General features: G+C 40.6%; 1 protein-coding gene and 1 pseudogene across 1 annotated transcript; one reads left to right on the forward strand and one right to left on the reverse strand.

Moving 5' to 3' along the window:
- LOC109113040 (mucin-2-like) lies at positions 1-10,393 on the forward strand. Its single transcript, XM_042778329.1, has 11 exons — positions 1-1,349; positions 2,477-2,518; positions 2,762-2,818; positions 3,011-4,050; positions 4,141-6,826; positions 7,046-7,129; positions 7,334-7,470; positions 7,585-7,738; positions 7,843-7,944; positions 9,316-9,441; positions 9,837-10,393. The coding sequence occupies exons 1-11, from the start codon at positions 1,286-1,288 to the stop codon at positions 9,953-9,955; spliced, it is 4,611 nt and encodes a 1,536-aa protein (XP_042634263.1). The 5' UTR covers positions 1-1,285; the 3' UTR covers positions 9,956-10,393.
- Positions 10,091-13,751, reverse strand: part of LOC109112759 — a 26,928-nt pseudogene continuing 23,267 nt past the window's right edge.

The following is a 13,751-nucleotide window of genomic DNA, read 5'->3' on the forward strand; positions in this document are numbered from 1 at the left end:
GTTCATGCTTAGTTCATGTTAACTAGTTGTTTAATACTGCAGTCACGCCAGTTTAATACACTATTAATACACTAACTAATAAACCTTATTGTAAAGTGTTACCCTGCAAACTAATACTAAATAAATAAATAATTACATACGAGTCTCTAAGAGAAGTAGTTAAATGTCTTGTTATTCATTCTGCCATTTTAAGAATTTTGTTTAATTTCTGTTTTGATTTTTATTGCCAGAAAAACAAAATGACACAAGATCAGGACCAGCAAAGGGTAGGGTGGTGGAGGGGAGGGGGAATAGGGAAAGATTAGAGGGTTCTTTTTTCCCCCAAAGGTAAGCTTTTTGTGTTTATCATGTATGTTTAGATATAAATGTATGTTTCAACCGCAGTAACCACGAAATTTAAGATGACAGAAAACACGAAAAGAAGTCGCGTTCGCTTGTAACTGGCAACGGCATAGGCTGCTATGTGTTCTAGAGCGCTTCGCTTTCTGTTCAGTATCGGACACGGACATAGCGCTTTACAATAGGCTACAGATGTGTTTTACAGTGTTAAAAAGGAAAAACGTGTGCCGTTAATGCATGACGATATAAAACAGTCAGTTTATCAGTTAAAGTCAGTTCATTGTTAATTCAGTGATATCGTTCAGCTCAGTTCATTTCTACTACATTGACAAAACATAAGTAGCATAAAGTCTTTGGTAGCATATAGCTATTATTACTATTATTAAATAATACTATATTAATATTAAAATACTTTTAAGCACAGATTTATTTGATAAATATGCGATATATAATGCATGTAATAGTGATTATCACTATAAAATGCATTATATCGCATGTAGTCTATATCACATAAAGCTTTGCTTAAAAGTATTTGAGATTATTTGGATGCTAGAGACGCTAATTAATTAAAAATCGGTAGCTCGAGACGAACAAATTGCGCCCAGAAAATCCTATTGACAGACATAAATTCCCTAAAAATCTTTATAACGTTGTATTTTTATGTCTAACGTTTTCCCCCCATCTGGAACATTTTAATGGGAATAGTCTGTGATATCACCCAGCAAACTTTGTAAATGTTCTCGTCAGGGGAGTGTTCAAGTCTGTTTGTCCATGTGGATCACCGTGACCGCACCATTGCAAACAAGACGATTACTAATTCAGCACTGACTGTATAACTCGACCAACAGGGGAAAACCAACGCATCCTGCCTCTATATAAAAATGAAGATCAATGCAGGCGAAGAAACAGAGGCTCTCTTAGGTGATTCCAACAGTGAGCAACCAAGATGGCCACATATCTGTCCTTACTGCTGCTGTTTGCATGTGCCTCCACAAGCTCTTCAGATCAAAGTAAGTCAGAATATCTATCTACTCTCCCAGTCAAATGTTTGGAATAAAGTTTTTTTTTTTTTTTTGTATAACATAAAAATAAAAAACTTATTGAAATTATTCTATCTCTATAAATTATCTGACTATCTATCTATCTACAATTATTGACAAGTCTATCTATCTATCTATCTATCTATCTATCTATCTGTCTGTCCAAGGGCTGCATTTATTTGATCAAAAATACAGTAAAAACTGTAACATTATGAATTATTATGACAATTTAAAATGACTGTTTTAAAAAAATGTAATTTACTACTGTGATGGCAAAGCTGAATTTTCAACAGCCATTACTTCAGTCTTCAGTGTGACATTATGCTTCAGAAATCATTCTAATATACTTATATATGCTAATATATATACATTTCTTACTATTATCAATGTAGAAAAGTGTTTTTGCTGCTTAGTTCTTTTTTCTTCAGATTTACAGTTGTAATCTTTTAAGTCTTTACTCTCACTTTTAATCAATCTAATGAATCTTTGCAGAATAAAAGTATTAGTTTCTTTAAAAATATATCTTACCTACCCCAAACATTTGAATGGTAATATATATTTATTAATTCAAATAATTAACAACAAAAATGTGGAATTACAGATCCATCACACATCCATCCATGTGTTCAACGCTGTAAATCTGCGTAAAACCAAGAAACACTGCCACCACAGTTCAATAAACTTATGCCTAAACATAAAGAATAAAAAGTCAAATTGAAAAAAATTAAAGTGAAAGTGACATGACATACAGTCAAGTATGGTGACCCATCCAAAGTGCACACACACACACACACCGTGAACACAAACCCAGAGCAGTGGGCAGTCATTTATGCCCAGGGAGCAGTTGGGGGTTCAGTGCCTTGCTCAAGGGCACCTCATTCGTGGTATTGCCGGCCCGAGACTTGAACCCACAACCTTAGGGTTAGGAATCAAACTCTCTAACCACTAGGCCACGACTTCCCCAAGGTATAGTTATTGTAACAATACTGTAGTGTATTGATCTTTTGCTTCATGTAACTGTTGTTGACTTTGTAGTAACAGTACTCTTAAAGTATAGTTGTGAAGTCTTTTTTTTTTTTTTTTTTTTTTTTTGGTAGAAACCTCCAATGAGGAGATGACCAATGATGAAGGGATTGGAGGTGAGTGTTTCTCTTTGTAACTCGTTATCTTTTTTTTCCCTGTAGGGGCACTTGTTGAAAAAGGAATCATAAACTAGTTTACATTGACATTTGATTATGACAATTGAAAAAGCAGATGACAACATTTTTTATACTTAATTTTATATTTATACTTATAATTGCACCTCAGTTTCAGTCAATATGGTTTTGCAACCATAGGCAAAACTCAGGGGAAATGACTGAAATTGTGTTCTTATGCTGAAGGAGAAGAGTTAACATTCCCTGAGGATGAAAGTGAGTCCACACCTTCTGAGGGCCTTGGTGAGCAAAAATAATCATAAGTTTTATTTCTCAAATATGCAAAATTCCACAAAAAGCAACATTTGTTCACAAAGATATATTGCTGATTACAAAATTAAACATTTAACTTTTATTTTATCAAACTGATGTCCCAGCAGAGACAATTTTTAATGTGCATGTCGACCATAATTGTAGTAGTTTTGTCCTCTCCAGATGCAAGCACCATGCTCCCTGCTGATGAGAACCCAACAGAAGGTCCATCAAGCGGAGTACCAACAGAAGAACCTATAAGCACAGCACCAACCAAAGGTCCTTCACAGACAGTGCCAACAGAAGGTCCTACTAGCACAGCACCAACAGAAGGTCCTGCAAGCACAGTGCCAATAGAAGGTCCTACTAGCACAGTGCCAACCGAAGGTCCTTCAGGGACAGAGCCAACAAAAGGTCCTGCTAGCACAGTGCCAACCAAAGGTCCTTCAGGGACAGTGTCAAGTGAAGGTCCTACTAGCACAGCACCAACAGAAGGTCCTGCAAGCACAGTGCCAACAGAAGGTCCTACTAGCACAGTGCCAACCGAAGGTCCTACTAACACAGCACCAACCGAAGGTCCTTCAGGGACAGAGCCAACAAAAGGTCCTACTAGCACAGCACCAACAAAAGGTCCTGCAAGCACAGTGCCAACAGATGGTCCTACTAGCACAGCACCAACTGAAGGTCCTACTAGCACAGCGCCAACCGAAGGGCCTACTAACACAGTGCCAACCGAAGGTCCTTCAGGAACAGGGTCAAATGAAGTTCCTACTAGCACAGCACCAACAGAAGGTCCTGCAAGCACAGTGCCAATAGAAGGTCCTGCAAGCACAGTGCCAACTGAAGGTCCTACTAGCACAGCGCCAACCGAAGGTCCTTCAGGAACAGAGCCAACAAAAGGTCCTACTAGCACAGTGCCAACCCAAGGTCTTTCAGGGACAGTGTCAAATGAAGGTCCTACTAGCACAGCACCAACAGAAGGTCCTGCAAGCACAGTGCCAACAGAAGGTCCTACTAGCACAGCACCAACTGAAGGTCCTACTAGCACAGTGCCAACCGAAGGTCCTACTAGCAGAGCACCAACAGAAGGTCCTTCAGGGACAGAGCCAACAAAAGGTCCTACTAGCACAGTGCCAACAGAAGGGCCTACTAAACACAGTGCCAACCGAAGGTCTTCAGGAACAGGGTCAAATGAAGTTCCTACTAGCACAGCACAACAGAAGGTCCTGCAAGCACAGTGCCAATAGAAGGTCCTGCAAGCACAGCGCCAACTGAAGGTCCTACTAGCACAGCGCCAACCGAAGGTCCTTCAGGAACAGAGCCAACAAAAGGTCCTACTAGCACAGTGCCAACCCAAGGTCTTTCAGGGAACAGTGTCAAATGAAGGTCCTACTAGCACAGCACCAACAGAAGGTCCTGCAAGCACAGTGCCAACAGAAGGTCCTACTAGCACAGCACCAACTGAAGGTCCTACTAGCACAGTGCCAACCGAAGGTCCTACTAGCAGAGCACCAACAGAAGGTCCTTCAGGGACAGAGCCAACAAAAGGTCCTACTAGCACAGCGCCAACCGAAGGGCCTACTAACACAGTGCCAACCGAAGGTCCTTCAGGAACAGGGTCAAATGAAGTTCCTACTAGCACAGCACCAACAGAAGGTCCTGCAAGCACAGTGCCAATAGAAGGTCCTGCAAGCACAGCGCCAACTGAAGGTCCTACTAGCACAGCGCCAACCGAAGGTCCTTCAGGAACAGAGCCAACAAAAGGTCCTACTAGCACAGTGCCAAACGAAGGTCCTTCAGGAACAGTGTCAAATGAAGGTCCTACTAGCACAGTGCCAACAGAAGGTCCTACTAGCACAGCGCCAACCGAAGGTCCTACTAGCACAGCACCAACTGAAGGTCCTTCTAGCACAGTGCCAACCGAAGGTCCTACTAGCAGAGCACCAACAGAAGGTCCTTCAGGGACAGAGCCAACAAAAGGTCCTACTAGCACAGTGCCAACAGAAGGTCCTACTAGCACAGCGCCAACCGAAGGTCCTACTAGCACAGTGCCAACTGAAGGTCCTCCAGGGACAGTGCCAAATGAAGGTCCTACTAGCACAGCACCAACCGCTGGTCCTGCAAGCACAGTGCCAACAGAAGGTCTTACTAGCACAGTGCCAACCGAAGGTCCTTCAGGGACAGTGACAAATGAAGGTCCTACTAGCACAGGACCAACCAAAGGTCCTGCAAGCACAGTGCCAACAGAAGGACTTACTAGCACAGCACCAACCGAAGGTCCTTCAGGAACAGTGCCAAATGAAGGTCCTACTAGCACAGCGCCAACCGAAGGTCCTGCAAGCACAGTGCCAACAGAGGGTCCTACTAGCACAGTGCCAACCGAAGGTCCCTCAGGAACAGAGCCAACAAAAGTTCCTACTGGCACAGCGCCAACCGAAGGTCCTTCAGGGACAGTGCCAAATGAAGGTCCTTCTAGCACAGTACCAAAAGAAGATCCTACTAGCACAGCCCCAACCGAAGGTCCTTCAGGGACAGTGCCCAATGAAGGTCCTACTAGCACAGTGCCAACCGAAGGTCCTTCAGGGACAGTGCCAAATGAAGGTCCTTCTAGCACAGCACCAAAAGAAGATCCTACTAGCACAGCACCAAAAGAAGATCCTACTAGCACAGTGCCAACAGAAGGTCCTATAAGCACAGCGCCAACTGAAGGTCCTATAAGCACAGCGCCAACCGAAGGCCCTTCAGGGACAGTGCCAAATGAAGGTCCTACTAGCACAGCACCAAAAGAAGATCCTACTAGCACAGTGCCAACAGAAGGTCCTATAAGCACAGCACCAACTGAAGGTCCTTCAGGGACAGTGCCAACAGAATGTCCTACTACCACAGCGCCAACTGAAGGTCCTATAAGCACAGTGACAACTGAAGGTCCTTCAGGGACAGTGTCAAATGAAAGTCCTTCTAGCACAGCGCCAACCGAAGGTCCTTCAGGGACAGTGCCAAATGAAGGTCCTACTAGCACAGCACCAACCAAAGGTCCTGCAAGCACAGTGCCAACAGAAGGTCCTACTAGCACAGCGCCAACCGAAGGTCCTTCGGGGACAGTGCCAAATGAAGGTCCTACTAGCACAGCGCCAACTGAAGGTTCTTCAGGGACAGTGCCAATTGAAGGTCCTACTAGCACAGCACCAACCGAAGGTCCTGCAAGCACAGTGCCAACAGAAGATCCTACTAGCACAGTGCCAACCAAAGGTCCTTCAGGGACAGTGCCAAATGAAGGTCCTACTAGCACAGTGCCAACAGAAAGTCCTACTAGCACAGCGCCAACCAAAGGTCCTTCAGGGACAGTGCCAAATGAAGGTCCTACTAGCACAGCACCAACCGAAGGTCCTTCAGGGACAGTGCCAAATGAAGGTCCTACTAGCACAGCCCCAACCAAAGGTCCTTCAGGGACAGTGCCAAATGAAGGTCCTACTAGCACACTGCCAAAAGAAGATCCTACTAGCACAGCACCAAAAGAAGATCCTACTAGCACAGTGCCAAAAGAAGATCCTACTAGCACAGCACCAAAAGAAGATCCTACTAGCACACTGCCAAAAGAAGATCCTACAAGCACAGCACCAACTGAAGGTCCTACTAGCACAGCACCAGCAGAGGGTCCTATAAGTACAGTGCCAACTGAAGGTCCTACAAGCACAGTACCAACAGAATATTCTGTCACTGAAATGACTACCAAGGCACAGAATGAAAACCCAAAGGAACTGTCATCTGTCAAGGACCCTAGATCTACCCCTGTTCCAAGCAAGACACCATCCTCTCCTGTTCCAGTGAAACCAACAAAAAAACCCAGTCAACCTAGTATGGAGAAGAATGACAAATCTGAACCAAAGAAAACTCCCAAGGATCCTAGTGGCATTGCTCCAACCAGACCAGCAGAAAAACCTCTTAATCCTACCTCAGACAAGAATGGCAAAACAAATAGTATTAAAGATTATCAAACTGGTAAGATTTTTTATGTTTGATATTTATTGTGGCAATTTTTTTATTTTTAATTTAGTTTGCACTAAGAGCCTTCTAGCTTCCCAATTGAAAACTGTGTTGACACTCTGATGCTAGATTGAATATTTCAATTATGGTTTTTTTTTAAAGAAAGTTTTGGATAATTGTATTACTTTGTATTGTTTCTTAATTTTTTTTAATGTTTTTTTCCCCCTTTTACAGATGATTATGACACTAACCTCTGCAGTGGGCGTCCAGTCAGTGGTTTGACTACTCTCAGAAATGGTACCATTGTGGTGTTCAGAGGTCAGTACCAGGTGGTACAACATACTCGCTTTATAGTTACACTATTTATTTTGGTTCAAAAAGCATTTATCTTTTCCATTTTACAAAGATTACAATTTTGAAAATAAATAAATAAATAAATAAATGGAAAGTTCCAGAGTGCAGGGAACTTTGAACCAAATGTTACGTGTGAAAAAAATGCTACTTTTGGTTTCTTCTCCAAAGGACATTATTTTTGGACACTGGACAAACATAGAAATCCTGACCCTCCTCAGTTAATTACAAGTGTGTGGGGAATCCCATCTCCCATCGACACGGTTTACACCCGCTGCAACTGCCAGGGCAAAACCTACTTCTTCAAGGTTGATACATAGTCATTAGGATAAAACACTTTAATTCACTACAGACTGAGAATCACAGAAAATTAGAACAGAAGTGGTGTCAAATTAAATTAATCGTGTGTGCATATTTCATAGGGAAAGAACTACTGGAGGTTTGAGAATGCTGTGATGGATCCTGGCTTTCCCAAACCCATCAGCACGGACTTCGGACAGATTGGTCATATCACAGCTGCTTTATCTATACCTCAGTACCGAAGCAGAAAAGAGTCTGTAATCTTCTTCAAAAGAGGTAAAAATTGAAAGAAAAATGTACATGTACATTCTGTAAGCACACTATGGGTTCTTGTTTTTATTAGGTGTGTCAAGTGTTGACTTTCAAATTGATTTCTGCAGGTGGGATGGCGCAAAAGTACATATATCAGTTTACTCCAAATTGTGGGACAAAGCCAAGATTTCCTATGTTGACAGTGAGGACGAGAGCCAGACGACAAGCTGGTAAAGGATCACAAATTTGATTAGAAAATAATGCCAATTAAAACAACACAGAATTACGATTTTATCATGTTTATAATGTAAAGGGAGTAGGGAAGGTTGTGTGTAGACAAGCATTTGTGCAAACGTGGATAAGTGAAAATACCGCGTATAGACTTGTTCGGCATTGCTGGGAACGCCCATAAAAACGTCATAACCATTTATGCCGTGGGGGAAAACAAACCATTAGAATTAAAGCGCGGAGACCTTGTTAGGCACTTGATCTATACTTTTTGTGATGATTTCGTCTGATTTTTGCTTGGTGCAGTGCCGAAAAGTTGCTGTGTGGCGTTCTTTACCTCTAATAAGTTAAAAAACCTGATCTGAAGATGTCTGATAAACATACGGACTACTGGAGGTAGCACTGAGTGGGTAGCACAGATAGGCTACACTACTTACCCAGGCAAATGATCTGTCATTAGTCCTGTCCCCCTGCACGGCTTACAGTTACCCTCCTTCGCATCACAATCAAATAACTCTCACTCCCTGATATTCTGTGATATCATAATCTATTAAAACATTTATTTCATATTATCATACACAATCCTTTAACAAAATTTTTTTGGTGTTTTTATTACCAATTGTAGCCTATAACCACAGTTTTACTACAAATACCATGGTTAAACTATGGTTAGTGTAGCAAAAAAGTTATCTTTTTAATTACGGTGTGTATTTATGAAAATGATTAGGCAGCCGCAGCACACACCACATATAACAATGCTGCGCATTTCAAGGCACTTCAGTGGACCTTAATGTTACCTGTTTTGTCAATGTAAAAAATAATTTTAATATATCAATAAGAAAGTATGACAGGCTTTTTCTCAAGTCTTTATCACTTTATTAAAATTAAGCAAAACAAAACGAAAAATGTTTACTTTCACAAGCCGTCTCTTTCTCGTATAGGCTTGTAGTAAGCGGTCTCTTGCTCAATTAGGTAACAAAAATGTCGCGAAACGACAACTCTGGCCATTCTGTTGGGTCGTTTGTCCAGTCACAGATACCATACGGACAGTCTGACCCAATATGGCTCAGTTTTTATGCGTATGTTGCTCTGTCGAGCGGCAGAAATGATTTTATGTAGACCATTCTGAGTCAACACCATGCTTTTCCAATGGGGGGAGGACTTTTTTCCCCCACGCCGACTCCGCCCACACAGCTATGACGCGAAACCGAACAAGTCTATAGTACTTCCTGAAACAAATGTTTCACCAAGGCTTCAAACAGGAAATTTTGTTCCATGTGAGGCCTAACAGACCAGATAAATGACGTTAAACCATTTAACTGAAACAGAACTCTGAGCATTTTGATTCATTTTAGGATATTTTCTTCTCCCAGCTGCAGCTCTGGGTCAAGTGATCAATATCTCAAAGACCTGGAGAGGATTTCCGACTATGGTGACCTCAGCCGTGTCTGTACCCTCAAGGGTGAAAGAGGGATACAAGTATTATGTATTCACTCAAAGTGAGTGTTATGTCATTCATTAAAGCTGGTACTGGATTCTGTCCCAGCACTGTTTCAGGTTACAGCTAATGAACTTCTTAACCAGGGTGGAGATTTATGTCAGAATGCAGCTAAATTTGTCATGAAGGACAGCTGAAAGCCTGACTAATATATCTCTTAGCCAGTATTTTAGTATTACTTATATTCTTTAATAGTATTGATTATTATTTTTAATAGCCTTTATTTTATATATATATTTATGTTTTTTATTTTAAAGTTGTATTTTTATTTCAGTTAGTTGCCAAGGCAATTTTTATATTTTAAGTTTTTCATTTATATTTACCAATAATTATTTTTTATAGTTTGTTTTAATCAACTAAAACACTGCTGTCCATTTCTGTTCCTGTCTTTCACAGACAATTATTACAGCATCAAAATGGAAAGAGAAATACCAGTGATCCTCAAACCTGCTACAGGTCCAAAGGAAAACTCTGCAACCAGCTTCTTTAAATGCCCAGAAACCCAGAAAAACTGAGTCATACATCTCTTTCCCTCATGCCATATGTGGTAAATTATATTTCTAGTCATGCACTTGTTTTAGGTGCAGTGCAAAACAACCTTTGATAGTAATGCTGCATCTTTGGAGATGGAATTAGGGACAAACAAAGACTTCCTTCAAAACAATTTTATTGTATGAATGTAAAATTATTAAAATAATTAATATTGATGGATTGCTCAGAGCATTAAACTAACAAGCAAAAATTATAATACACTGACTGAAGTCTTAAAGCAGAACAGAGGTATGACTGTGTTCTTCTGGAGCCATTCATTCAGAATGTGTTGCTCCAGAACTGCTTCACCTGGCAAAACGTCCCCTCACACCAGTGATGCCACCTATAGCAAGAAAGATGTCAAATCCACTTGATTATGTTAAATCTTACTGTGTTAATACTGCTGGGTTAAAAACTAAATGCCTGTAAAAATAAAGATATTTGCCACAGTTGGAGAAAATTGTTCATATTCTTACCTCTCTTTACAAAGCCCCTTGAACCACGACCACCAGTCCACTGCCTCCCAGATCCCATTCAAACTTTAGTAGGCTGAGAGCTGCTTGTGTCTGAAAGAGAAATAATGCAGAGTTTGTGAAACCGATATGAAATGTTGGAGGTTTGTGTAATTTTAATATGTGTGAGTGTGTTTGTACCTGCAGAACTAGATGAAGGTTCCTGGCTTGTGGAAGGCAGACTGGCCTCATCTGAAGGCTGGGCTGGTTCCTCCACCTCAGTCTGTGACACAGCCTCAAGTGAAGCTTCAGCACTGCAGAAATATTTATCAGACACAGTTATTTTAATAAACACACATTCTACACCTACTCCATTATGGAGTACCTGATCTCTCAAATGTAACTTCTTATGTAACAACAATGGAAGTAAATTGTGATGCCAGTGTCTCGTGTGGGTAAGATTTAAGGGCTCATGTTTACCTGTCTCCTGCGTCCAAGAACATGTAATCTCTCTCCTCCACTCCAATAGAGCCTGCAGGTGCACTAAGGCCAGGTGTGGAGGTGCTAACCATGGGCACAGACTGAGAAGCATGCTCAATTGCTTCAGATACCAAAGTCTCTGATAAAACTGTCACTGAATGGATTAAAAAAAGATGGTTTAACCGATTGTAAAATGGTAGAGTGAAGAGAATTAGGTATATAATGGGATACTATAGCTTGTCATCCCTCTGTGTTTGCGATTTTGAAGGAGCGATTGAATTCTCAGTAAATTAAAATGCAGAAAAAGTGGCCACTGCATAATCCTGCACTTTTCCAAAATTATTTGAAAATTATTTTGACTATTAGGATGCATGGATTTGTACATACCAGGAGAGGCAATCTGTAGTGGGGTTGTGGGCACACTGCGTCCTCCTGACTCCTCCTCATGAGCTCCAAGGAAAACAGTACTCTCATACATGCCTAAACCTGAAGAACACACAGAAGACAGCATTAAAAGAATAACCAACCAACATCTGACAGAACGAGCAGTTAAAAAATAGTCATTAGTCTGAAAGAATATAATGTAATGTGTGCTACCTTGTGAGGGCAGCTGGCCAAGGTCTGAATGAGAGGAGCTGGTCTGCGGGAGGTCATCTAAAGGACCGAATCGAAATAGTGATACGCCTGCGACCTGTGGAGAATTTCATACAACAGAAGAAATCAGTCATGTGGCTAAATAAATAAAAAAATACAACCAGAGCGAAGTGTAAAGGCAAAAATGCATACTGGTTTGCTTCAGCAAATCCGTCTGAGCGAGGAGGAAGAAGTGTAGGGGTATTAGGAACCATCCTGTCATCATCCTCATAGAAATGCTGCTGTTGGAAAATCAAGAAAAAACAAAAACATTCAAGCTCAGATGCAAACACACCACACAACCAAACCAAGAACCAAAAAGCAACTCACTGCACTACTGACCATTCCAGAAGTAAGCTGGAGGCCTCGTCCCATTGACGGCAGTCGAACTGGGAGCCTCTGTTGACACATGCAAGTTATTTTTTTAAATGCACACTCCAAGCAACGCCAACAACAACAAACTAAGAAAAAGCTTCTCAAGCTATGCCACACAGTACACTGAGACATTTGTACACACCTGGACTTGTGAAGGGGGTCCCAACTCTTGAGCAGGTGGGACCAAGATGTTAAGACGAGGTGAAAGAGGATGCTGAGGTCTCCTGGGTGATTGGGGGTGAGGATGAGGGGCAGAGCTGGTGACACGTGCTTCCAAAGCATCCAATGTGCTAGTTTCAACTAAGCCGCCATATACAGATGAAAGGAAAAGAGAAGGTGCTTTAAAACACCAACAACTGACTTTATGATGCTTGAAATACTTAAATACATGGAAATATATGGAAAGATCAACATGATGGATGCTACCAAATGTCTTTTCAGAAAGTTAGGTCACGCTGACTTACAGCTCTGAGAATCTGCCATGCATTGGGTGGAGTCTGTCGCTCCAAGACTTTCCTCTGTCTCAGTGCCTGGATCTGTGGGATCAGGGCCCGGAAAGGATGGTGTGGAAGAAAAGTAGAGCGGGGGAGGGCAAGAATTAGCTGAAAGAACATTTCTAGTTAATTTCCTGGGTATTACGTTTTGATTTTTACATACACAGAGAATGTTTGTCCAAAGCTCTTTGGAGCAGAATGTGTTTTGATGACTTTATTATCATTAAAGATGTGTAAAGGGTGAACAGACAAAACTGAGTCTGTTGCACCAGCTATTCATAAATATATTGTATAATGGCAAGCAGCGGTTGGATCATTTAAATGGCATGAGACAGCTCACATCAGAAACTTATGCTTACATAAACATCTCTGACGTTCAGTCCAAATGTAAGTGTTTGTGCTACACTTAAACCATGTGTCTACACTAGGGTTGGGCAAACTGAACTGAAGAACTAACTCACTTTTAATATAAACAACCGCATCCCAAAGGATGTTTAATTGGATTGATGGGAAAGGGAATTTACTGAACATCACTTCATACTGTAAATATCCATTCACATGAAGGGAATTTCATTAGGCCAGAACAAGCTTTTTAACGAAAACCATGCATAGATCATAATTTTACACTAATTATGGCCATTATTTCCTCAAGTAATTAGAGGCAGAACACTACCATTCAAAAGTATTTAAAGAAATTAGTACTTTTATTCAATTCTTGATCAAAGTGACAAAAAAAAAAAAAAAAAAAAAAACCATTTATAATGTTACAAAATATTTCTGTTCTTTGAATTTTTTATTCAAAGAATGATAGTGTAACATTTCCACAAAAATCCAATTGATAAGAAATGTTTGAGCACCAAATCAGTATATTAGAATGATTTCTGAGAAATCATGTGAAACTGAAGACTGGAGTAACAGCTGCAAAAAAATTTAAGTAACTGCAGCTTTGGCATCACAAAAATAAGTTACATATATTAAAATATAAAACATCTTAAGTTGTAATAACTCACAAAAAATTCAACCTTGGTGAACATGAGACTTCTTTCCAAAAATAAATAAATAAAATAAATAAATTAATAGATTTTATTTTATCATCATGATAAAATGTTTTCATATCAGTCGATATTAGTAACAATACACAAACATGACGGTTTGGCACGTACCTCTGTTTTGACATCACGGTTCGGTTGCAGTAGGGGGAATTTTTTTTCTTTTTTCATTTTTTAATTAAACAGTGGTTCACTGAACAAATGGCTCTTTCTTTAAATAAATTCAGCTGTAATTCCAATTTTCTTTGTGATAAAAATCTACTTTGACTTATGCTCTAAACTATAGTGTTAGCCCTT

The sequence above is a fragment of the Cyprinus carpio genome, chromosome A20 (assembly GCF_018340385.1).
Source record: "Cyprinus carpio isolate SPL01 chromosome A20, ASM1834038v1, whole genome shotgun sequence".
In the NCBI taxonomy this organism is placed as follows: Eukaryota; Metazoa; Chordata; class Actinopteri; order Cypriniformes; family Cyprinidae; genus Cyprinus; species Cyprinus carpio.

Excerpts from the sequence above, each read along its gene's own strand:
- LOC109113040 (XM_042778329.1), top strand. The coding sequence starts at position 1,286 with ATGGCCACATATCTGTCCTTACTGCTGCTGTTTGCATGTGCCTCCACA. Across the intron at positions 7,471-7,584 it reads GCAAAACCTACTTCTTCAAG|GGAAAGAACTACTGGAGGTT; the intron begins GTTGATACATAG and ends CATATTTCATAG. Across the intron at positions 7,739-7,842 it reads TGTAATCTTCTTCAAAAGAG|GTGGGATGGCGCAAAAGTAC; the intron begins GTAAAAATTGAA and ends TGATTTCTGCAG.